The sequence below is a fragment of the Scardinius erythrophthalmus genome, assembly GCF_964197995.2.
Source record: "Scardinius erythrophthalmus genome assembly, chromosome: 19".
NCBI classification, from domain to species: Eukaryota; Metazoa; Chordata; class Actinopteri; order Cypriniformes; family Leuciscidae; genus Scardinius; species Scardinius erythrophthalmus.
In genome coordinates, this window is record NC_138239.1 from 16,213,031 (window position 1) to 16,240,185 (window position 27,155).

The 27,155-nt window shown below is 38.0% G+C and overlaps 1 protein-coding gene across 2 annotated transcripts; it reads right to left on the minus strand.

Moving 5' to 3' along the window:
* Window positions 1–339: 339 nt before the first annotated feature.
* Window positions 340–26,729, minus strand: wapla (WAPL cohesin release factor a). 2 transcript variants are annotated; one of them, XM_081394135.1, is made up of 20 exons: window positions 26,494–26,729; window positions 24,851–25,293; window positions 21,776–22,406; window positions 21,272–21,564; window positions 21,017–21,132; window positions 20,815–20,910; window positions 20,553–20,717; window positions 19,551–19,687; window positions 15,980–16,091; window positions 14,370–14,597; window positions 13,463–13,574; window positions 13,285–13,382; window positions 12,859–12,935; window positions 12,585–12,745; window positions 12,339–12,454; window positions 11,393–11,608; window positions 10,077–10,284; window positions 9,140–9,228; window positions 6,711–6,806; window positions 340–2,079 (listed from the first exon to the last, which is right to left on the minus strand). In XM_081394135.1, the coding sequence occupies exons 2-20, from the start codon at window positions 25,269–25,271 to the stop codon at window positions 2,014–2,016; spliced, it is 3,438 nt and encodes a 1,145-aa protein (XP_081250261.1). In that variant the 5' UTR covers window positions 25,272–25,293; window positions 26,494–26,729; the 3' UTR covers window positions 340–2,013. The 2 variants fall into 2 exon arrangements, with proteins under 2 accessions (XP_081250261.1, XP_081250262.1); XM_081394136.1 differs by having other exon boundaries at window positions 26,477–26,713.
* Window positions 26,730–27,155: the final 426 nt, after the last annotated feature.

The following is a 27,155-nucleotide window of genomic DNA, read 5'->3' on the forward strand; positions in this document are numbered from 1 at the left end:
TTCTTGTAATTGTACTTTTACCTTTATCTAAAATAATGCAATAAAGGTGGGTGGGGGGGGGGGAGAAGTATAAAATAAACAAAATTCAGGTTTGGTGATTTGGAAGTATTCTTAGCAGTCTAACATCAAATATGTACAGAAATATTTACAATTAAAAGAAAAAAAGAAAACTTCAGATCTGTAAATTAACTTGTCGTAAAACTTGCTTCAGTTTTACAAAATAGAACAAGCTCTATTCCATATGGCTCTGCTTCAGTAAAAGATCTGAAAGGAATAGAGGACACTTTTGCTTAATTCAGTCTGAAAAATGATGCACTGCTTTTTTTTTTTTTTTTTTTTCTGTCTAAGACCTTTCAGCAGCTTCCAGCCATTCTGCAGACACACGGTATAAAGTAAAAAAAAAAAAACAATGGAGAAACATTTTCCTGAATAACATCAACAAGTAAAGAAAAACAATTATAAAACAATAAATCTCAATTGTTCTATTATATTAAAATCAGAGTATAATTAAATTAACAGAGGATGAGTCATTCATTAACACGCTAAAACACATTGAAAACACTTTTCAAGTGCTGTCTTTTTTTCCTTTTTTAACAATAAAATAGGCCTCACACAGCCCAGACTACAAAACTAAAATAGATTAAAAACGGAAAAAAATTAATGTTTTTTTTTTTTTTTTTTTATCATTGGTAATGTCAGGTGATTATTCTTCACACAGAGAAAAACTAAAACTACAGAAGCCAGAGGATGATCAAAGAAACCAGAAACCTCTACAACCCTTCCCACATATCCAGGTAAATTCATCAAAACTTCTTGCTTACTGTTATCACTGTAATTTTAAAAGAAATTAATCATAATAGCTTGGTTTCAGTACATGTGAAATTAACAATGACACTGTCGTAAAACATCATTCTTTAAGCAGGACACGAAAATTCAACTTGTTTTCATGTTTGCGTTTATCTTTGGATCATCAGGCATCTTAGACTTTCTTCAGACCGGAAACAATATTTTTCCTTTTTTTGCAGTCAAAAACCTGATCTACACCACATCCATGTGGCACACATCTGTCTGAACGGTCAGATCGAATCTGCACTTGGAACATATGTCATTTGGGATACAACATGTACCGTTCAAAAGTTTGGGGTCCGTAAGATTTTTTTTTTTTCTCCAAAAAAAATTAATACTTTCATTTCTCAAGGATGCATTGAATTGATGAAAAAGTGACAGTATTAGCATTAAGCAGTAATTAAGCAGCACTACTGTTTTCAACATTGAGAATAATAATAAATGTTTCTTGAGCACCAATTTTCTTCTTTAAATTATCACAGTTGTACTGTATTTTTGATCAAATAAATGCAGCCTTGGTTAGCGTAAGAGACGTTTAAACGGTAGTGTATGTAACACCAGATTTGGGAGCAGTATATTCATCAATTATGCCCTGAGAAGAGGCAGAGTATCCAGTTTCTACAATTATCAGTTACTGTATGAGAAAGTTTTTTTGGATTGTGCTAACGCTTACATCATTACTGATGTAAATGCATCGGATACCGACTGCACTGTCTGAACAAACATCATGTGCAAACAGTCAGTCCTAAAACTGTGAACAATGCTTTAGACCTCAGTGTTTGAAATATCAATAAGTTACTACGTTTAGTGTAAATCTTTACAATACAAGCAAGGGCAACTAGCTTAAAATCGCTTGTTTTAAAACAGCTTAGTTTTTGTTTTACATGGGGATCAGTGCTTCAAAAACCAAATATCATGCAAACACACCGCTGAGTGAGTGTGTGAGAGAGCATGGGAGAGAAAGACAGCATTTGAAAAACACACAACGTAAAAACAAGCAAAAAGAAAGAGGGGGAAACAAAAGTCTCTGCAGTGAGTCGCTCAGGCAACGTGACCGTAGCGACGCTTAACCACCTTTACCACCGGAACTGCTGCCTCTTGTCCTGAAGGGCCTAAGGCACGTTGCCAGGTCCAGATTTATCCCACGGAAGATCTGCGACACCTCTGCTAACAGTGCTCCAAATAATCAATCACCCGTGAGATAGATTTCTGTCCTGTGGTTCCAACAGAACACTGGTGTGATGGGAAAGAAAAGAGAGAAGTGAAATTCTGATTTCAAATGTCATTGGCCAGACATCAGAGCACAGCCACACATTTTGTATCAATAGTCACCTGGCATTACATTGCTATCCAGTTGTGATCTGGTCACATTAAAGGGGTCATGAATTGAGAAATCAAATTTTCCTTGAGCTTTTGACATATAAGAGGCCATCATACTATGAGAATATCCTGTAAGTTTCAGAACTGAAAACTCCCTTGTTAGTCCAAAAACAGCTTTTATTGAAACCAAGCCCAGAGAACGACTCGGTTTGGAATTAGGGCTGTCACTTTTGTGAAAAAATCCTGTTCGATTTTTGAGACATGTGTTCATTGAATCGATTGTAAAATCGATTTTTCATGTCTAAAGACGTTTCCATTTTAAACGCCAAATACAGGCAAATCCACGGACAACTAACAGGCATTAGGACGAACGTAAAGAGGGCGCTTGAGACGCGCACAAGTCAGCAAAATTCCTGTTGATTTATTGGCGTGAAGTTTCGTGCACAATGACAAACAGGAGTGCAACATTCTCGAAAAACAATAAGCAGAGTGGACTGCCATAACATCAATGAAAAACATTACTGCAGTCTTCAACGTGCCTGTGTTTACGGTTAGAAAAGTCAAACAAATGTTGCCTACGTAGGCGATTGTTGACCGTAGCCCGAATCTGTATCTGTATGCATGAGACTGTCTAAATACCGGCAGAATTCACATTTTTGTAGTAAAAATAGAAACATTATGCAGAAGTATAATGTGTGTTTGTCATGGTGTGTTCACAACGGACGCGAATAGCGCGTCAGGCGCGAGTGATTTCAATGTTAAGTCAATGCAAAGACGCGTTATGCGCGTAAAAAATTCCTGCGGGAATGAGGCGTCAGAGTTGCTGTGTGACGCGCGTTCGCTGCGGGCGTATCGTGACGAGCTGGACGCGTTCCGAGAAAAGACCGTTAAAATCGATTCCCTATTTTCGTTTTCGAAACTTGTGTTGGTTGGTCCGATTGATTGTGCAATCGATTTTCGAACGTAAAGTGACAGCCCTATTTGGAATGTGCCCATTTATGACGTCATATTGTTACCACTGTAGCCCCGCCCACTGATTCTCGCAGGACAGGTAGTAGGTAAATAACATACGTGGCGCTAACACTGTATCCAGCAATAAACATGCCTTTGGAAAGTGCAAAATGTTGTGCAGTGCCAGGTTGTGGAAAAACAGTCGCTTCTTAATATTTCTGATGCTGGATCTGCAGCATCAGACTGAAAAAAAAAACAAAACAATGCTGTGCCTTCTATATTGGATTCTACAGGTATGGCGCAACACTGTGAGTAAAATTGCTTTGCTACAGATCATTTGATATATTATGTTCCGATTATGTGTGCGTGTCTAACCCAAATCACCAGTAATATGTAACGATTAATGTACAGTCAGATGTTCTTTGTCTCAAAATAGTTTATTGTGGTTTATGTGTCAGAAACAATGTGAAGTTGACCGTTTAGTCACTGGTTTGACTTACTCTTAAAGGGTTAGTTCACCCAAAAATGAAAATTATGTCATTAATGACTCACCCTCATGTCGTTCCAAGCCCGTAAGACCTCCATTCATCTTCGGAACACAGTTTAAGATATTTTAGATTTAGTCCGAGAGCTTTCTGTTCCTCCATTGAAAGTCAATGGACGGCATACTGTCCATGTCCAGAAAGGCAGTACAGACATCATCAAAGTAGTCCATGTGACATCAGTGGCTCAATCTTAAGTTTATAAAGCGACGAGAATACTTTTTGTGCGCAAAAAGTAAACAAAAATAACGACTTTATTCCACTATTCATTTCCTTCTCTCTAAGCCTCAAATGAGTTCACGTAGTGTTTTTGTGTAGCGTGTCTGTGTTGTACGTCACACGCATCACACATGACCAGCGTCGGCCAATAGTGAGCCTACGTGTGACGTACAACATAGACGCGCTGCGCAAAAACATTACGTGAAATAGCTCGAGGCCCAGAGAAAAGGAAATGAATAGTGGAATAAAGTCGTTATTTTTGTTTACTTTTTGAGCACAAAAAAGTATTCTCGTCGCTTTATAAACTTAAGATTGAGCCACTGATGTCACATGGACTACTTTGATGATGTCTTTATTGCCTTTCTGGACATGGACAGTATGACGTCCATTGACTTTCAATGGAGGAACAGAAAGCTCTCGGACTAAATCTAAAATATCTTAAACTGTGTTCCGAAGATGAACGGAGGTCTTACGGGCTTGGAACGACATGAGGGTGAGTCATTATTGACATAATTTTCATTTTTGGGTGAACTAACACTTTAAGCTATGTTCAGATTGTCAGTCCAAATCCGATTTTTGGTTTGTGTGAATGGCTAAAAAATTAGTTTTGAGCTACAATCATATGTGGTTTGAAATCCTATTCCTATACAGTCTGACTGCTCTGATCGGATTTCTCGTAGTTTATGTGGCTTTCACACGCCACGTTAAAGTCAGACGTTGTTACAGGAAACATGCTGAAGGTCGCTGCAGAAACAATGTTGTGTTGTTGCAAAGTGCCAGAAGAGCAAAAAATGACAATATAACGGAGACATGTTTTGAAACTGGCAGAGACGACAGCATGGAATTGCGTAATAAAGCCACGCATACCAGCCTACGCTTCTCTGCCGCTGCCTCAGAAGACAGTAGTCCAGCACGGCGGCTATTTCCATGTTGTAAATAAGACAACATCTCAGTGCAAACCACTCCATGTTGCGGTTGTTGTTATTGGCGTATACCTACCAACCATTGCCATAGAAACCAATGCAAATATTAAGGAAAACGAAAGAGCAGCATGGACACACAAATCGGATTAAAGAACGCTTTCTTTTCAATTGGTGGAGCTGTCAATCAAACAGCGCAAGTGTTTTGGACTCTCACCAAAACTCCCGTTATAATCAACAAATCTCTTATTTACATTGTGTTTGCGTTGTTAGTTATAATGAAAGCATCCGTTAGTGTGCAGAAATCGAGTAGCAAAGACGAGATCACTGCATTCATGTGCACATCATGTTTGTGATGCTCATCACTGCAACCTTTCATGCCACGATCTAAATATGATGCTATAGATCTAAATGTAATGCTATAATCAACACTTTTCACGAATAGTTAACCTTGAGAGCTGTAATATTAAAAACATGTTCAAAGTTGAGAGTTCCACATGTCATACTTAGCTATTTCATATGCAAAGATGTTAGAAGTCTCACAGTAGTCACACCCCTTCAAAGAGAGTGTTCAAATAAGGGGGCTAAGATCAAGGTAGGAAAAATGCCTTTTATTTCTAAATAATTACCATTTTTGATTTAAAGGGCATATTGCAGTGAGTCATCTGCCAGGCTCTGCGGTCTCGTATCTCTCACGGAGGAGCGGAAGCATAAAGGAGGAGCGGCGACAGTGAAGATCAAGAGAGGAACAGGCCTGGACTTATGTTATGTTTTATTATATGTGACAGCAGTCGTCCGTGAGGGGCTGCTGTCTTTTACTTTCGTTTTGTATTTGTTTATTTTATTATTAAATTGTGTGTTGAACTTTCGCTGGTTCCCGCCTCTTTCTTCCCACATCTAAATGTGTTTTGTGCAGGTGAAGAGACGGGACTTCACTTCTGCATCTGCTTCGAAAAACACAGTAGTGTGTAGTATTCACCATAGACCAGAGGATTATAATCCCGGCGATATAATGGGGTTCAACATGGGATGCCGAAGCAAGAACCAAGTGAGACTCCGGGCTGGTGCGGTTCCTTCGGTGCACACTGTCCCAACTCCTTCATCAGGTCCGCCGTCAGCATGTGGCTCGGCCGGCGGGGAACTAAGAACTAAGATCACTTAGTGTACATCTGTTTTACAAACTGTGCCTTGTCTTAATTTAATTCATGAACATATCCTACATAAACTTGTAGGCTAATGTAATGCATTTATGTGTTTGTAGTCTGCAGCCAAAACTTATTATCATAAAAAGTTCTATAATTCATTTTCAATCTGTACAAAACCACTTTAATGTTTGTGTTGGCTGTTTCTACATATAAAGTTTGTATACAGTAAGACAGTTGTGATTGTGATTTTTTTTTTATTCATTGTCACCAAAATGGGGCCATTCAAAGCCTTTATAAAGTCCCTCTTCCTCTGGAAACTGTCTCCTAATGGCTGACACAACACATGGAGGTAAGGGTCCAATATTAGCTTTGCTATTGCCTGATACATGCTAATAATCTGTACAATATTGTGATCTGATAATAGCGTTTTAGAAGTATATATTTATATTTAAATCTAGTTCCTACATTATTTTTCTATACATTGACTCTCTGTATAGTGTACTCTAACCTGCAATATGCCCTTTAAAAATCTTAAAATATTGCAGTTGATGATCCCTGAAACCCTTTTTGGATGCTTTTTTCATGATCCCCATACAAGCAAGTAATGTGCACTACAGAATTTGCACTACAATTACTCTTTTACTTACAAACAGCTGTACATTTTTGTCATGCTGTAATATTCAAAGGTCAGTAAAATATTGGAACACTTGCCATTTTTAAATGTGGAATGCAAGGTGCAAAATGTTTGATGTCATTGTAACACTTACCGTCAGGTTCATGAAATTAAGGAATTTCTTCAGCATTTCTGCCATGATAGAGAAATCTCCCTTAGGAAGATTTTCCCGTACGGTTTTCACATTCATCTAAGAAAGAGATAGAAAAGATACATATTTAATTACATTTAAGTATTTAGTTTAAATATTTTAACAAAAAGGTCTTTTTTTATTATTATTATTAATTATTTAATTCTTTTTAAAGCATTCATCAATTATTATAAAACTGCATTTTCATTCTTCATGTCATTATCACATGCTACCACTCAAAAGTTTGAGGTCGGTAAGTTTTTTTTATGTTTTTGAAATAAGTCTCTTATGCTCACAAAGGCTGCATTTATTTATTTTTAAAATACAGTAAAACATTAATATTGCTAAATATTACAATTTAAATAATTGCTTTTAATTTCATTTTAATTTATTTTAAAATGTAATTTATTCATGTGATGGTAAAGCTGAATTTTCAGCATTATTAACCAGTCTTCAGTGTCACATCATCCTTCAGAAATAATATTTAATATGCTGATTTGGTGCTCAAGAAACATTTATTATTATCAATGTTGAAAGTAGTTGTGTATAACTGCATAACACACAGTATATATGTATTTATATGAATATTTGTATATATATTATATATATATATATATATATATATATATATATATATATATATATATATATATATATGTATATATATGTATGTATGTGTGTGTTTAATATAATAAATGTATTTACTTTGATCAATTAAACACATTCTTGCTGAATAAAACTATTAATTTAAAGTTTAAAAAAACCTTGACCCCAAATGGCAGTGTAGATTTTCCACACTTTAGTGATCTTCCACACGACACCCTTGGATTTTGTATTTTACGACACTTAACTTAGCTTTTTTGTCACTGATCGACAGAAAAATACAATAAATGTCAAACACAAATAAATAACCTAAATTATCAGTGGTATGATCAACTGTGTAGTCACAGGGTTTCAATTGATTATAGTACAAATAAACATCTATCTGCAAGGTTCAACTTCTGGTAAATCATTATTGTGGCAGATCATAGACCGTGAAGATAAAAAGAATACTCCAAGTATCTCCACGAAAAGGTAATTGAAAAGCACAAGGCAGGGGATGACTACAAGATTTCGAAATCACTGAACATCCCTGGGAGTGCTGTTAGATCAGGTAAGAAATGGAGTATTGACACAGCTGTAAATCCACCCATGACGACCCTGAGGGAGCTACAAGCTTCAGTGGAAGAAATGCGAGAGGTTGTGCAGAACCGTTACCGAGGTGCTGCACCACTCACACCTTTATTGGAAAGTGGAAAGGAGAAAGACACTGTTAAAAAATATCGACTAGAGCTTTCCAGAAAGCATGTGGGAGACTCTGAAATCCAGCTGGAGACGGTTCTGTAGACTGATGAGATCAAAGTCAAGTTTTTGGCCATCAGACTAAACATAATGTTATGTGTAACCTACACACTGAGTATAATCAGAAACACACCATCACCATTGTGGATTATGGTGGTGACATCATCTTGCTGTAGAAATGCTTCTCTGCATCAGACCCATGAAGGCTTAAGGCCCGGGTAGACTTCATTTTCCACGTTCCGCTCTGTCTCATGCACAGTTGAGCATGCAAGCCTTTCAAAGTATACTCACTTTGGGAGTAAGCACGGAAAGAAGAGTTCAGCACTATCTAGTGGACTTTGTAGTTCACTAGATACAAAGTTTGTAGTTCACTAGACACTAGATAGTTCAGCACTATCTAGTGGACTTTGTTTTCAAGCGTTCAAGTCACTTGAACATGTGCAGATGACAAAAAATTACATCACACGGACAATCGCAGAACGCGGATGGCTTAAGTATACTTTGGGCTTTACAAGGGTCAGATGAATGCAGAAAAAAAAAAGGAAAAAAAGGAAAAAAAAAAGAGGGAAATTCTGAAGGAAAACTTACAAGACACCAGTAACCTGGGAGAAGATTTGTTTACCAGCAAGACAAAAAACCCAAGCTTAAAACCAAAGCTAGTGGAATGGCTTAACATCAACGACAACAGCAATATTAATACCCTGCCAAGTCAAAATCCAGATTTTCAATTGAGAATTTGTGAGTGGCCCTGAAAAAGAGTATTTTCTACTGCAACCTGACTGAACTGGAGCAGTTTTACAAAGAAAATGGAGAACAATTGTAGAGACCCATTCCATCTGAAGTTACACCTACAAAATACTTGTATACTTGAATGCTTATGCAAATTATTGTTTTGTATTAAATAACTGCAATAAAGTGACCAATTCGTAGCAATTTGTTTTGTTTTTTTAATGTTTTTTGTTGATCACGGTCAAAAAATATAATAATTTTTGGTTCAAAACTAACCAACTGCTCTTTAGAGCACCTAAAGAGTGACAGGAAGTGATGCTCACCGGACTCTCCTGACATAGACACCCAAGTAAAAGAGCTGAGTATGACGCCACAATGCTGTCCTCCATGTGTTTCCCAGCATGCTGCAGGGCTGAAAAAGAAAGACAGGAAATTAGCATAAAAGCTTGCCCTTTAGTAAACAACTGGTTCTCAAATGGTTTCGTCATGGGACCCTCATTTTCACATGACCATTAAGCTGCAACCCAATTTTTTAGGAATTTGAACCAAGCAAACGTATTTATTAAAAATGGTTATTCATTTTTGAGGCAAGATACTTTTATCTAAAAAACTACCTCATCTACCTTTACTTTTTAGCTAAGAAAATAATGTTAGAATAATGACACTGACATATAGCCTGCCTGCACCTCATCTGACAGCAGATACTGAATCAGGACAGCTTTACTTAACTGCATCTGACAGAAGTAAACAGCTTTCAAAATAAAAGTCTTGCATCAGAAAAACTTTTAGAATTACATTTTTTTTAACTACACACTCCATGACCCACTCAAAGCAGTCTTGCGACCCACTTTGACCCACACAGCAGAGTACAAACACAAATTACAAAAGAATAGGAAAAAAGTATTATGTTTATGGAGCCTTCATGAATAATTTCATATAACAATTTAATGTCAGTTACAGTCACATTAGAGAAGTGTTTGTGAAATTCTGCCAACAAAAAGGTTCAGTGTCCACTGTCAATGGTGTAGTGATTGCGAAGCACCACTTACACAGAAATCACGTTCAAACCAAGCAGCATTCTGTTGGTCAACACGGTGAATTCGCGCAAAACACCAGAACCCGATGTGCCCTTATGCGAAATTTCAGATAACACAGATTTCTATTGAAATAACTGTAAATGTGACTGCGCCAAGTTAAATCCAAACAAGTCATGAAAAGGGTTTGTTATATATTGTCAATTCATCAGTGAATAATTGTTACCTTTATTGAGGTCAAGCTCCTCTTCCTCCTCCTCTTTCTTGTCGTTTGTTTCATTTGTGTCATTGGTTTCCGAGGCGACCCACTGGATCTCTCCGGATGTTTCCTTCCACTCTCCGCTCTGGTCTGCCTGAGGTTTGGGCGCCTCGCTTATGAGATCATCAGTCTGCGCCTCAGCTAGCACAGCTGCTTGCTCCCGTTCAAGGAAGAGCTGCACACACAGAAACACTTGTGTTAAGTGGCTAATGTTTATCAGATTTAAAGGGGTCATATAATGGTACATGCACTTTTACAAGTTGATTGTACTGAAATGTGTGTTGGCAGTGCCTGTACACAACCATCACAAAATGCTAAAAATCCATCCAGTGTTTTTTTTTTAATCTCCTTATATGTTTGACCCTCTCTGAAATCAAGCCGTTCGACCGTGTGACGTCACACGGTCGGACGCCCCCCCACGATTGTGATTGACAGCTGCAGCGTTTCAACACAGACCCTCCCTCGCTCATGAGCGAGCTGTCAATCATAGTCCGCGCGTCATTGTTGATACCCTCACTGGAGCGCTGTCTATGAGCAGAATGGCGTCTGCGATTGTTCTTCGGTGTAATAAGGAACACAGCAATCATTTGGATGTTCCTAAATCCGAGCCGTTGAAGACGCAGTGGCTGAGTTTTGTTTTTGAAGGGATATGCCCAAAGGATTGACGCAGGGATTCCCTCACGGGGATTCCCCACGATCGTCTGCGCTTTCCTGTTTGCGTGAATCATTTCACACCAGACAGCTTTACAAACGAGAAAAAACGGATCGGTACCAACGTGTTCCTGCTGAACCTGCAGAAGTGAGTGTGATGTTTTATTAACCTTTATATTAATATTTATATTAATATTAATCTTTGCAAATTTGCAAACCTTGCTGCACGCTTCACGATCAATGCATCTAAGGTTTACACTCCGGGTACATTACGGCATGTTTTCTATGTACGACGTTCTCAATATAATTCATAATCCCACGTTTATAATGAACAACGCGTGGTTATTGTGTTAGAAACGGTGTTCAAACAGAACAGAGGGGCGGGGGGAGCAAAGCTCATTATCATTTAAAGACACATGCACTGAAACGGCGTGCTGAAAACAGAGCTGTTTTTGAGCAGGTGAAATTAGTGTTTTCTTACAATACTAATGAGAATTTTTAATTAAAGTATATTACAAACTTTTAATTTAGACCCTAAAGAATCATATTAGCTTGTACAAAAATGGCATTATATGACCCCTTTAAGGATAAACACTTGAAGCAGGTCAAATGTGGAGACTCCTGCTAGTCACCTGAACCAGAGCAGCCAGGGCGTTTGACGACTTTAGTGTCGAAGGTCCCTTCTCGCCCTCCGTCTTACTCTCCTCCTCTCCTTCTGTCTTCACGTCGTTCTCCGTCTTCACGTGTACCCCCGTCTCCATCAGGTAGCTCAAGTCCAGCTCCATCTCCACCAGACAGTGTCTGTTTCTGGCACTGTACTCCACCAGATTTATCAGCAGACCAAGACCCTGCGCACACCCATTCACATTCATGTTTCGCCACACGTCAGTAACTAAGCAGACACTACACTAAATAACAATCCCAGACAGTAGTACAAACTCTGACAGTTGAATGAAAATGATGATACATAAAGAACAAAACATTTTTTTTCAATGCTTCAACGTTTAACTTCATACTGCTGTTAGACATCTAAAAAACCTTAAGCACTGTCATTTGCATTTTTGTTCTGCTTTTTTTATTCAGTCATTTGTTTTACTTTTTATTAAATATTCAATGCATGTATATTTGTATATTAAATCAATGTTTAAATAACTGATGACAACTTACCGGTGTTTTAATTTCCTCATATTTATATGAAATTTGTACTTCTATCTTAGGGCTGGGAAAATGATGTGTTAATTTCTGTGATTAATATTTGCATTTTAATGTTTTAATGCATTAAAATAATTACCGCATCATCCATTTGTATATATATAATCATCATCCACTTAATATTGATAAAAAACAGTATTTTAAATATTTGATATTTTACATATTTGTATCATTTCCACATTAATTAGGAGATTCAATATATTTATAATTACAAAAATATGATTCTGAAAATATATTTATGATTTCAAAAATGTCAGGTGTGATTCATTGTGATAAATGATGGATTATGTTTGAAAAACATCTAATAGACCAACAGCCTAAACTTATATGATTCTTTTTTTTAGAAAAAGAAAAGCGCCATCTTACCAGCACACGGATGTCGAATCTCTGCTCCTGAGGCAAATAACGCGGGACCTTAAGAACGCAGTCCAGAGCCGTCATTAGGAGGCCATCCTGCTCACCTGTTTTAGTGCTGCCCCACTCTGAGGGGTCACAGAGAGTGTTACATTACATTCTTTTTATTACATTAACACAATTACAGTTATTTTATATTGCTTCATTCTCCAGTATGTGTTGTTGAGCAAGGCTTGAATTCTTTGTTACACGTCTCACCGTTATCATGTGTGAGGTTGAGCAGAACTCCGATAACGGCTCTCATACAATCCTCCACGGCCTTGCCCACATTGCTATGACTACTGTGCGGGAGGGCGGAGCTTGATGAAGGGACCTCTCGGCTGTAACGCTGTATCATCTGCTCACAATGCTGCAGGGCCCTACACACACACACACACACACACACACGCACAAAGCACAACCTCAGAATGACAACCGTCCTGCCACACAAAACAACACTGTGACTACACTTTCCATATCATCACACACACACCTTGCTGAGGACACTATGAGCTGGGACTCCTTGTAGGCGATCAGATAAGCCTGGTTCTCGAGGTTGTGAAGTGTAACCTGGATGTGAAAGAGAAATATGTTTTAAATAAATTACACACCGAAATAAAAAGCATTTTCTTCAAGGGCTGTCAAAGGTAATGTTAACTTGCAGTAAAACATTTTTTAAAGCTGTTAATTAGCTTCTTTCTGCATTTATTAACTTTTACATCATATCATCCTGTTCGGTGTGATTTCTAAAATCTGATTAGATTCACAGTGTTTCAGAAGTCTGTCGGTCTGTGGCATAATTACATTTAAAATTGTCAATAAAGTCCATGCTATAATTTTAATACTGCATGTTATTTAATTATTGCAGGTCTTTCTTTAAAGGAAATCAATTCAAAGTATTAATCTGGTGTCCACTCACACTCTCCAGAACTCTTAAGCAGCGCTCCGCTCCCCAGAGTGACGCCACCAGACTCTCTTTATCTTCTTCTTTACTTAAGTTCTCCACACACTCTTTCACTAAAGGCAAAAAAAAACATTTCTAGGCATTTCCTTTAACAAATGTACAAATCAAATACAGATATACTCAAGTAGGGTACCTTTATCTACGATGTGGTCCAGTCCCCCAAGTAAGCGCAGCTCCTCCTTAAACCAGTCTCCAGCTCGCTTTGACGTCAGAGATAGTAGCGTTTCCATCGCTAAGTGACCTGTCTGAGATGCAGAAAGAAACAGTTTGGAGAATTGCATTCAAGCAGATGTGCATACAAAGTAAAAACTCCAAAAAAGGTTCTGGCTATTTTTCTTTAAATAAAAGGATTTTCAAAAAGTTTTAATTTTAAAAGCAAAGCAGCACTTATGACACAAATAGAAACTTTTTTCTGAAAGGCCTGTCAGTTCTGGAATAAACCCCAATAAAAAAAATAAAAAAAATACAATAAAAGCATTTACAGTTTTGTTATTTTGATCTTTCTGTCTTTAATGTATTTTTCATCAAATAAATGCAGCCTTGGTGAGCATATGAGACTTGAACTGTAGTGTATGTAAAATATGCAATGTTTATAAAGGAAAACCCTTTCTGAAATAAAAAGCCCAAGTTGCAAAGATCCTTTGCATTTGATTTCCTAAGCTTTCTTTGCTGTACAGACTACAAACAACTAAAAACAAAAACAGATTTCTGCTGCCTGTCTGAACAAAGCCAAGGTGACTGGAGGTACATTTCTTCTCAAATATTCATGGGTTTTCTGGTTCGGTTCTGACATGTAAATGCGAGAAACAGGAGTATGAAGGTAAAAGAGTAGCAAAACTCGAGAGCATGTAGATGTGAATTTGAGAACTTGTACAACTCAACATTCACCTTCAGATTTGTATTTGACAGGTTTTCACATTCGAGCTGTGAGTGTAAATTTTAGCGTACAAGAACGAATATTTATCGTACAAGTTCTCAAATTCACATCTACATGCTCTAAAGTTTTGCTACTCATTTACCTTCATACAGGAGTCACTCACTGTGATGTTCTCCAGGTCCAGATGCTTGTTGTGGACTGTTTCGCAGAGTTTGCGGATCTTCTCTTTAACTCGGCTCATCTCTTTAGCTGTTAACTGGTCCGCTACAGAGTCATCCTGCTCTAGTTCCAGCAGCCTGATCATCAGCTCCAGACAGGAACGGTCCAGATCCATATTCAGCCGGTCTCGGCTCAGTATGTACATCAGAGACGCCGTGCAGAGAGCCAGATTCTACCAGATCCAGAAGAATGGGGGAGAGAGAGAGAAGGAAAACATTGCAAACATCTGACCATAACTTATACGCCAGCATGTAGATAGCCTCGAAAGTTAAGAGAAATGAACTAAAAGCAACAAAACTTTGGATTATAAAAAACATCCCTTTAACTGTAAGGCATGGCCTCTTGTGACTTATAAGCCGCTTTCCGACCGGAGGAACCTTTTCACAGTTCCTAGAACTATTGGCTATAGTACCCGGATGTCGGCGTGTTCGCACCGCAGGAACTAGGAACGATTTTAGTTCTAGGAACTCCATTTGTAGGAACTAATTTAGGTCCTACTTCAGAGTAGGGTCTAAACCAGCACTATAGGAACTATCCGTGACGTTAGTGTACGCTGATTGACCGAATGCTCGCGGAACACCAGCACCCGCCATCTTTAAAACAGCTAGAATGTAAACATACAGATTATAGCCTATATATTTACTCCAGAATCTAACTATACAAACATGGAAAACAGTGATAGATGGGTCTCTAAACCTTAAATGCTGAAGAGAAAATCCAACGCAACTTTGAGGGGACCAAGCCAAACATGATTATGTTTATCTGCCCAGATATCAACACTGGACATCAACCACACGGCATAGGCTAATAACCTTTTTTCATATACTGTCTACTTTCTATAACAGTTTTATCTAATAAGATATTAAACAGTACTGTTAGACAGATCGCTAACTAATAAACACAGAGAATGCGAGCATTGTTTGCTCTGGCGTTCTCAGCGCCGGCAAAATAAAAGTCTGTCGCGCCGTCAAAATAAAAGTGACAGTGCTTGCGTCACTCCCTTACCCCTCCTACCAGTTCCTATGGCCACTTGGCCAGTGCGAACGCAAACAGCAAAACCGAGTTTGGGGGAGAGTAGTTCTTAGAACTGTTTAGAAGTGGACAGTTCCTAGAACTAAGTTCCTGTAACTACTTGGTCGGAAAGCGGCTATTGCTTCTAAGCATCTGTCTTGACTCATTAAATGGATTTAGTTTATTTTTTTACTGAACATCCTTCAATACACAAATAAATTCAAGTCAGGCCAAAAGAGTCAAGGCAAACTTTGTGCACCATCTGTGTAAACTGAACTAACAAGATTTACAGAGTAACGGCTCAGCGTCTGTTTGCATTTCTTCCTTGTCTGCCAGCGGAGATGATTACATCTCCAATTAATGTATACTAATTAATTAAACAAACTGTTGTTCCACACAGCATTGTAGCTGTGTTCATAATGATAGAGCTGTGATTGTTTAGAATGATGCTTGGTAATACAGATTAGTTAGTTTGTTGGTAAATTAAAGACGGTTTGGGTGATTGGATTGGTTTGATGGTTAGGTACTGGATGAGAAACTCACTGGGTGCTGTTGGGCATCACTGAGCATCTTAAAGACCTGGGCCACCTTCCCTCTGGCCCTCAGGTGCATGCGGAAACTTGGCATGGCACAGCGCGTGGCCAGACTGATTATACTGCAGTCAAAAATGGAGGGGGAAAAAAAGATTAGTGGTTGTGTGTTATAAACATGTCTTTGTGTGTTCTTCTTAAAAATGTGGGGGTGCTAGTGTTCAGTGTAGTTATTGTTAACTAAAACTATTCAAAATAATTTTCATTAACTAAAAGCTGAAATAAAATAAAATATAAATATTAAATTAAAATTTGAGCGCTGAAATAAAAAAAATAAAGCTAAATAAAAAATAATAATAAAAAAAAACACATAAAAAAAGGCTAAAAATGAAATAAAATGAAAGTTTCACCAAAAGTGAGAAAAGAAAGATTGTGTTGTACTGAGACAATTTCATAGTTGAAATCATTATGCATGATAATTAAAAGAATAGTTCACCCAATGCATTCTGACTCATTTACACTGTTAAAGAGGTGGATTCTCATGCTAAACATGGCCAAAGTTGTCAGTGCCGATAGCCTCGTGGGCAAGTGTGTCAACATGTAGCGCTGTTGTGCTTTGGGAGACCCAAGTTCGAGTCCCGGCTTGTGGACCTTTCCTGATCCCGTCCCCTCTCTCTCTCTCACCTCACTTCCTGTCTAGCTACTGTCCTATCCTAATAAAACACAAAAACGCTAAAAATAAATCTTAAAAAAAAACATGGCCAGAGTTAAAAAAAAAAAAAAACTAGTTGGAGTATTTCTGTTACTCCTTCAGTATTTGAATACATTTCAGAAAGTTTTTTTCGAGTATGGCCCTGTATGACGTCATATGTACACATCAAGCAGAGTGAGAGCAAGCCCATGCCCATCAACGTGCTTCATTCGTTTCTTTGTTCGTTGCTCAAGAAAGATTTGTCATTTTGTTTTTAGATCACAAAATCAACAATGTCACCAAAGAAATGTGTTTTTGGTAGGGATGGCGAAGTGCAGCTTTCTGAACCAGCAAAGCTTTACACACAATTGTATCAGAAAAAGGTTCATTACTCAAAGCTTTTCAAATCAGAGCTTGACAAGTAAGTGAGAGTCGCAAAATGTTTCACAACCAACCAGCGCATTAATCTTAGAAGCTAAAATTAATGAATGGATAGATGAATAAATTAATGAATCAATATATTAAATATTGATTACATGACAAAAATCTGTTCCATTGCATAATCCTAGTAACTCAAAACAATAAAGATAACATTTTGTATTGTGGATGTGGACATTTTTCCTGCTTGTAAACAAATAAGTAAATAAATGCAGGTGCATGCACACATGCCCCGTGTCACGCATTTTTAAACCTTTGAATCAGAGTACGAAGCAGGCACGTGGGTGTGTGAAACGCGCATATAATGTAAACACGAGCATATAGTGAATCAAAAATTATCCATGGATAAAGTGATGATGTATTGTGTGTGTATTGTATGATGTATTCGTTTAGCTGACCACCATAAGTGTTCATTTGTTTATTCTAAAACCACTCAAACAACAGAGTGACTATTTAGCTCCACCCACGGCACGCCTCCAGTAGCTCGATTGTTTTCGGAAAAAAAACGGTACAGCTGTATCTTTTATAAATCTGACAAAACTAAAAACTCTTCGGAGATATGAAGGATGCAATACTACTCTATAGGTACTAAAGATTAACATGAGATTGGCAGAAACTGTGTGTTATGTCCCCTTTGAATTGAGCGGTTAAGTCCAATTTTTTTGAAGAGACACAATCGCTTTTAATGATGAACAGACTGAATTCAGGCTTTTATTCACATATAAACATTGATCAGCAAACATAAACAGAAGCTCAACCGATCCTGCTTGACGTGTGAGAACAAACATCATTGGTTCTTGATGAAGCTCAAACGTGCTGCATAACACACGGGAATGAACCTCATTGGCTCCCACACATCAAGCGAACATTAGTGGTGCAAAGGATCATCATTGATCCGTGATCCGTTCGGATCAATATCTTCGGTTCGGCACACACGTGACCCGCGGATTCATTTATGAAAAAAAAAAAGTTGTGCGCATGTTCAGTCCACACACAGCGTGGTCATGGCGAGCGGAGGGAGGAACGGAGGAGCTTGAACGCCCCGCGTCATTTAAATCCCCTGTATGGGAGCATTTTGGCTTCCCTGGAACACGCGTCTATTTCGCTTCAAACGCTCGCTTTATCATTATACGCGCGCGGCGCGTCCTATTCGCTTTGGACGCGCGAAAGGATTCAAACTGTTCAAGCATCGAACTAGACGCGAAGTTGACGCTCTATTCGCGTATGGTGTGAATGCAGCAAAATGAACAGGCTGCGATGTATGCTGGAATGTGTGTGTGTGTGTGTGTGTGTGTGTGTGTGTGTGTGTCAGAGAGAAAGGGAGAGAGAGAGAGAGGCACGGGCGCGATCGAACAATTACACACACACACACACACACATGCTGTTTAAAAGCAAAAATTATCTCATCTTTTGGACATTCATTATATTGCATTGGTTTTCATTTCTTGTCCTCAAACAGAGTAATTTGTTTATTTTGAAGTTACACATTCTACATTGATTAAAAAAGAAAATCAAATGTGTTTTTAATGGTAGTAGGCCTATCATTTTATACAGAAATAAATGATTTATAATTCAGATGAGAATAACGTTAAAGTTAATTAAAATTTTAAGGAAACAAATATATTGATCTGAAATATAGCAAATTAATTTTAAATTCATTCAGGTAGCCTGCAGTTACCAAACATATCTCAAGGTCTTTTGAATAAAGGGTGACAGTCTTTCATTATCAACTGTTGTTGTGGACTATATAGGCTACTGGAGAAGTATTTGTTCTCCATTTGAGTGAGATGTTTTTATGTGGCTAATTGAGCAAAGTGCTTCCATATATTTTATTATTAGTAGTATTAGTTCAAGAATAAAATAAAAATATCGGATTGATATCGGTATCGGCAAATAGCCAAAGCTGCGGCATCGGTATCGTATCGGAAGTGAAAAAGTGGTATCGGGACATCGGTGGAAACACATCAAGCATGGCCACGCATTTGAAGCGACATCACCCCGGTGTTTCGCTGACAGGAGTGAAAACGAAGGCTGCTCAACGTTCATCAGACCGGGCTAAAACCATCACAAACGCTATCAGTGTGTTTATAGTCACGCTTCATGAAATGAACCCGTTGCGCACCCACTGTTGATTTTATATATTTTAATTTAATATTTTAAAAATGTTAATAAACAAAAAGACAAAACTTGTGTTTATTTGTCTTGTCTTTTTTTTTTTTTTTTTTGCTGATCCGAAAAACGATCCGAACCGTGAGTTTTTTGATCCGTTGCACCCCTAGCGAACATGATTGAGCTTTCTTTAACCACAACTGATGAGTTGATGAATTTTTATATGTGAATAAAAGCCTAAATAAATTAAATCTGCTGTAAATCTAAAATATCTTCATTTGGGTTTCGAAGATGAATGAAAGTGAATGCAAATGACCCAGAACACTCCTTTCAGCGTTTGTCTCACCTAAGGCAACGTGTGTTGAGGGGTTGTGTGCTATTCAGGCCCGTCTCCAGATACTCAAAGTCATCAGTGAACTCCTGATTCTCCCCAAACTCCACCACATCATTAAAGTGCTTCACATGTTGGACCACTGTGTACAACTACACACACACACACGGGACAAGAAATAAACATTAAAATATAAGCATGTCTTTTGTTAAAGTTAGTGTTGTTGTTGTTAACTAAAAACATATTTTGCTAATAGAAAATATAAAAATAAAAGCTAATTAAAAATATGAATAAATGCTATAATAGTATATTTTATAGCTGGACAATGAATCTTTAAAAGATTGCGATCTCAATTCAAACACCCACGCAATCTTATTACTAAATGTCATCGATTTGGAACAAAATGTCTATTAAACCTTTGAAAAGTACGATCACTGCGGAACATTCAAGTGAGCCAGAGAGAGCAGTTGTCATGAATAGATAGAAAACCTAACAAACAGTCTTTTCAACCACATAGTATCTAACAAAAATTAATTTCACAGAAGTACTGGGATAAAAGTTTATAGTTCAGTAGCGATCAAAATAGTAAAGCACCTTTTAAATATAAAAACATGACGCTTCAAATAAAGATTGTACTGATTAAATTGTTACACCAGTAGAGATACGTTTATAAAAAAAAAAAAGTTTTGCCATTAAATCATTCATTCAAGATTTTTCTCAGAACATACTGATTCATCCAGTAATGAAACAAGTGAAGTCTTTATGAGTGAAGTCATTGAATCATTCATTCATACCGATTAAAAAAAAAAAAAAAAAAAAAATCAAATTAATTAAATACTTTTTTTAGTTGTCTGTTCAGAAACGTTAACTCTATTTTAAACAAAAACAATAGTGATTCTTAATTTTTCCAGAATCGTGCATCTCTGTAGTTTATAAATAATATTAAAATAACACTGGTTTAAGTGAACACATTTCAGAAAGAATCATTTACATTATTTCTCAGAGTGCAGTGCTCACCTCTTTGTGCTCCTTCCTGCATTTTAGTGCAGTGACGATGTCTTGGTATGGCACAGTGGGAATTGTGACAGACTTGATGACTTTAGGAGGAGGGGGCGGAGCTTTAAACACTCCATCATCTTTATGGGAATTTGTGTCTTTGCTGCTGCTGGACACACTGGCCTTCTGTAAAAATAATTAAATAAATAAAACAACATTATGGTGCGCAAAGAAAATGTCAGGGTATAAAGTTCAGAGTTCATGAATGGAGTATTTTACGTACAGGTACAGCCACAGTATGAGAGGAAGCAGGATGAGGCACTTCCTCAGGCTCGGGTTGATTCCAGTGACGAGCATTATATACGGCTTTAGCAGGAGACTGCATTAAACACACACATAAAACAATTAAATAACAAATTTATCAAATTAAAACAGTAGCTTTTGAAAAAGTTAATCTGATTCTGTTAAAGCTTTTTTAGCCATACTTTTTTTGGCCCGCTGAAGATCTTGCGTCCGATCTCCTTTGACTTGTCGGTTTGCTTTCCATGTCGTTCCTTCTGTGAGCCTGAAGCTTCCATCTCATCCAGCGACTCCTGCGAATCTGAAAATAGGTAGAGAAAAAAAAAACACTGCTTTACAAATTATCATTATTTATAATGACCCTTTAAATTTCCCATCTCGCTAAAAATGAAAAGATGAAATTGTGCATTTATGAGGAAGCGTGTTTTGTTTGTGAGTACCTGTACTTAGGCTGCTTTGACTCTGTTGACTCTCTTGCGAGTCGTTGAACTGGGGACTGCCCGCACTGGTGGCCAAAGCTTCCATTGCTGCCTTCTTATTCTTCCTTCTCTCTTTAGCTGCTGAGTCGTCCTCATCCTCGCTGTCACTCTCACTCAGCTCGTCAAAACCAAAGTATTTGATCTTGTAGCTGGTGCTGCCAGATGCAGTGGCGTCTCCATCTGCGGCTTGAGCCTCAAAGCCAAAAAACTCCAGTTTCGTCTCCTTTTTGCTTTTACTCTGAGTGGGTCTGAACCTAAAAAAAAATTAGAGGATTAAAAAAAAAAGAATGACAGAATAAACAAGTTTTTTGTGGTCTACAATTTTCTGTACCATAAAACATATTAATCCATTTATAATTGAGCTCATAGTTATGAGCAGAATTGCAATATAAGACCATGCACCTGCTTCCAATACCAGCCTAATCAAACAAATTACAAATGCAAATAAAAAGGCTTGATTTGTACCTGGTAGGCTTGGCAGGTTGTGTGTCTGTTTTCCTCCTGAAGGTTCCCGCCTCTCCCATGTCAGCTTGCACTGGGGTGACAAAATCATCCACGCTCCTTTCAATAGAGTCCTGTATGGTCACATTACACACAGACACACAGGATGGGTGAAGAACCGTGTAGTCCCTCACCCGACCCCGACCTGCAGGCTTGACCTCAGAACTCCCAGCGACCCCTGCACTGGCGCTCTTCACCGGCACAGAGGCTGGTGTTGGACTCACAGCAGGAACCGGCGCATCACCGGCTCCAGAACTATCCGTGCCTTTATTTCGTGGTCGTCGGTAGACTCTGTTGCTGGATGGTTTGAGAAGCGGAAGCTGCTCAAAGTCAACAGGTTCCACTGTAGGTTCCGGTTCAGCGATGCACTGCTCTGAGCTCTTGAGCCCATCAGAAGAGTTCCCATCTTGGGTGGAACTCCCCTCGCCGGCCCCAGGAGGAGAGTCCTCCCCGAAAGAGTCCCATTCATCGGAAACGTTACTACTGTGGGTTTTCAAGCTGGAGACCTGGGAAACTGGTTTGCTTACTGTGACACTGGATTTGCTCCAGGCTCCTACAGTGCCAGTGGCATGTGATGAGGCTGGATACGTTTGAGCTGCAATTGAGATAAAAAGTGTTGGATTGTTATGAAAAAAGAAATTGGTGGAACATCAAAACACAACCACCAATATTATATATAACAATATTGTTTAAAAACATACTATAACATTATAAACAATGTGCGATATTATATAAAAAGTGTTGTTTACATATAAACTATTGCAAAATATAAAATAGTATTAAATGTATACACATTATAAATACATATATATATATAAAAATAGTATATAACAGAGTAAAGTTTTAAATCTAAAACAAATGCTACAACCCAGGATTCTTACAGGGATAGTTCGCACAAAAATGAAAATTCCACCATTTAATGCCAAACCCATATGACTTTCTTCTGTTGAGCACAGTGAGAACTCTACAACTTGATTGTGAATGATTCATTCAGCGGCTTTGTGAACTGAATCAACCAATTCATTGAACAGACAGGACTTAAAAGAACAACTCGTTCACAAATCAGAAATCACTACTTTTCTCATGAACCCATCAAGAAAAAAGGATTTTTCAGTTAACAATGACTTAAAATCCACCCTGTAGTCAATAATTGTATCCCTTAAAACTCATCTTTGATCACCAAAATGACATATTTAAAAGTTTTTTCCTTTGAAAAAAAAATTATTCATGCCTTAAAATAGCTTGAATGTAACTACACCCTTGCCTTATTTAGTATACACAGTTCTATGAATATGCAAATTAGCCCCGCCTCCACTCACTCAGGCCAGTTCAGAGATCCACTCGTTGACGATCACACGTTGAACTGATTGGTTACAAGGTAGTTTGAGAAGTCAGAAACACCAGCGATTTCAAACCGTGTTTTTGAGACTGTTTTTGGTTCACTGCAGTTTTAAGGAGAAAATACTCAGCAATGGTGTTGACTTCTGAATTTGCACATGGTTTGTCTTAAAGCATATTAAAAACACTACATAGAAATATAAACAACATTAAAAGCAAGCATGATTTTCACCACAGGAGAACTTTAAATTTAGGTCTGTTCCTCACACAAAGCTAAGACACTGGTCATATGGACCATTTTATGGTGATTTTACTGCAACTGCATGGGGAAAAAAGCAACCAGCATATTCTTCAAAATATCTTCTTTTGTGTTTCACAGAAGAAATAATGTCATACCGGTTTGGATCAACAAGGGTGAGTAAATTTCTTTCAAACCCCACACTAAATGTTTCCACAGTCGGATGTAGATACTAGATATAATTAATATTACTATTAGAAGTTTAATGATCCTTAGAGGGTCATCACAACCTGAGCCCTTGTTTCACTGCTCCTCTAATAGGCGTAATTAGCCTTGCTAAAGAGCCAAGGGAAAGTGTGGAACTGCATTGGGCTGAAAATATCCTGCTGAGCCCCAGAGTCTATGCCAGTGTGCTTACATGAGCACCTCAACTTCAGCAGAGCTACTGCTATTCTCAGCACTGAATAAAACCAGTATAACCTGCTGCAGAAAGACACAGTGACTTCATCACCCCACATTACACAATGGTGTGAGATCGATGTAATGACTCAGACATCATAATATGGGTCTGACTCAAGTGATCTAGAAGGTCATTTTAAGTAGCCAGTATTAAGACCAACAAAGCACCCTAAATTACTCAAAAGCCAAGGGCTTGGACTCATTACAATAGCAGAAGCACAATAATAATTGTGTCATGACAATTTCTTGTGTGATTATGATGATTGTCCGTGATCTAAAAGAAAATGAAGTCATAATGTGGTCACCCCAATAGTTCCCATGGCATTATTATAGACACACTCAATGGCACCTATTTACACCTGGTTTTAAAGGGATAGTTTACTCAAATGAAATGTCTGCCATGATGCCATCATTTATTCACCCTCATGTCATTCCAAACCCAAATCGATAGTCTCTTCAGAAGACTTGGATTAAACTGCTTGATTCTTTTGAATGTATTTATGAACCTAAAAATTTTGGTTGCGTGGACTTTCAATGAGTGGGCAAAAACCGTAATTTGAGTTTCGAAGATGAACAAAAGTCTTAGGCCTGGTTTCAGAGACAGGGGGCTTAGATTAAACCAGGATTAGGCTTTATTAGTGTCCATTTTGAGACAAAACAATGGCACTGACATATTTTAAGATATATTAGAGATTTAAGATATATATCTAAGATGAATAGGAGAAGTAGCCATGCCTGATTTGTGAACCGAGTCCAATCTTTTCAATTAATTAGTTGATCCAGTTCACAAAACCTCTAAATGGATCATTTATAATCCAGGTCTCACCGTGTTCAACAGAAGAAAAAGTCATATGGATTTGGACCAACATGAGGGTGAGAAAATGACAGCATTTTTGGGCGAACTGAACCATCCCTTTAAGGTTTGCTCCGGTAATGCACTCATAAGTATTTCAGCATGAATGAGGTGCTCCACAAAAACAAACTTTAAGCATTTAATTTCTTACCTGGGCTATTCATACCAACCACCCCGCTGCTGATGTTTGAGCTGCTCCCCAAGGAGAAAGTACCCATACCGGTCACCGCTGTGCCCCCACTGGGAGTATTTATCAGCTCATTCCCAGATCCTGTTGCATCTGAGCCCATCTCAGATTGAGGAGTACCTCTGGAAGTGACCGTTTTGGACTCATCATCACTGTCAAAGCCAAATGGATCCTCTGAGCTGTCATCATCATCAAAGCGGGGTCGTTTAGTCAGCTCAGGAACCTCTGGCTTGAACGAGGGCCGTTTGACCCCCAACTGTGCCTTATAGGTGGTCTCTCCCCATTTGGTGCTGAGCGTAGCCTTCTTATTAGAAAACACCTCGTCAAACTTCGAGCTGGCCTCTCCTCCCTTACGTGTATATGTTTTACTAAATCTGGACGTCATGTTGACGTTTGTTACATATTATCTATAGGAAACAAGAGACATGGAGAAAATAAATGTAACGTCAGCATCTCAGTATGTAGGAACAAATAGAAGATTTGTAAGTATTGCACCTTGTTTTAAATGCTACAATGGAACTAAAGTAGATAAATATGCAATAAAACGTTCATTTTAACCATATAAAGCCTACTGAATCAATTGATACGTGGTTTTCTAAATGATCAACATGATCAAAACTCAGCTGAAAAATCCTGTTATACACAATCTTCTACATGTATTCTGCCCTCTAATTGATATTTCATACTTTAAGTTTATTATAATTCTAAACATTTCCCCCTTCACGTTGTGGTACACGTGTCTTTGTGCTGTGAAGTCTTTAATGTTTTTTAGTAACATTTCAAGATAACAATTTTCTGCACTGAAGCAACATTTACTTGATTATCTGGTTAAAATGTAAGAATCATATATGCAACAGGCTTTTGAATATGTTTATTTGTACATTTCTCAATCGTCACTGTATTACATTACATTATACATTTTACTCTCAAATCACTCAATTTGGACCTCTGAATAAAATTGGGATGTTTTTTTTTTAAATGTGAGCTCCACATTTGAATTTTTCATCATATCATACTAAAAGGGCTATTAACGCCTGATGTATCAAATATGAAATGAAAATATGAAAAAAATGTTTTGTCTAAACGTTCAATAAACTGTTTTCTAAAAATGTAATTTTTTTCATGACTATTAGCCTAATCCACATGACAGGCGTTACAGAGCTAGCATAGTAAACAGACTAAAGATGGTTTAAAAGATTAACGTTAAATAAAACAAAACGAAACGAACTGAGGGGCATATTTCTAGCACTCAACTTCTTAATTTCATGAACGTTTTATGATGCACCTTATGTAAATTAAACGGATTGTTCACCTAAATATTATTAATAATAATAATAATAATTTCAAAGACGTATGAGTTTTTTTGAGAGGAGCACAAAAGAAGATGTCAGGAGGAATGTCAGTCGCAGTCACCATTCACTTTCAGTCCCTAACATTCTGCCTAACATCTTCATTTGTGTTCTGCGAAAGAAATTAAGTCATGCAGGTTTGAAGCAACACGGGTGTGAGTAAAAGATGACAGAATTTTGAGTTTTGGGTGAACTATCCCTTTAATGAGTAACGTTACGAGCAGAAACATTGTTCATTTACCATGTTTGCACACTCACCGATCCTCCGTCTTTCCTCTGGGCCTCTTGTGCTCCGAGCAGCCGCTAAAAAGAAGCCCAGCCGATCTGTTCAATGAGCAAAAGTGCAAAGCGCGGCTGCAGCGCCGTGGAACTGGAAAAAGTAGAAATTAGGCCAGATAGTGAACTACTGCTGTTGTTTATTTGTGGAGATCTGGATCGGTCGGACTGCGATGCGCCATTAGAGTCTCCCCTCCCTCTCCGCCCCCAACGTCGGCGTAAAGCCTAGCGTCACACCACAACGCCGCACGACCAATCAGACGTGTGCGCACAGAGCGTCCGTGCAACAAACGTAGTTCCGGTTGGATGAAGTTAAAAAGAAGGAGCGTTCTAATTGGAGGACAACGGTGACTGGAAACAGTGGAAAGCGGGGCTTCGTGGTGAGGTCGACAGGTCTTTTTATTTATTTTTATTTATTTTTTTTTTTTGAACTTTCAAAATTACTAAATTCAGCAAGATTTTGAAAAATGTCAAATTTCACAATTTGCGAGTAGAAATTGAAATAGCAATAATTAAATAAAGCATAACGTTGAACTTGACATTAAAGGGCATCACAAACACGTTAAATTAAGAGAAACAGATCTTTGGAATTATTGGAATCTAAATAAACTTTAAAGGCGGTTTGAAAATAAGAGTTTGGGGTT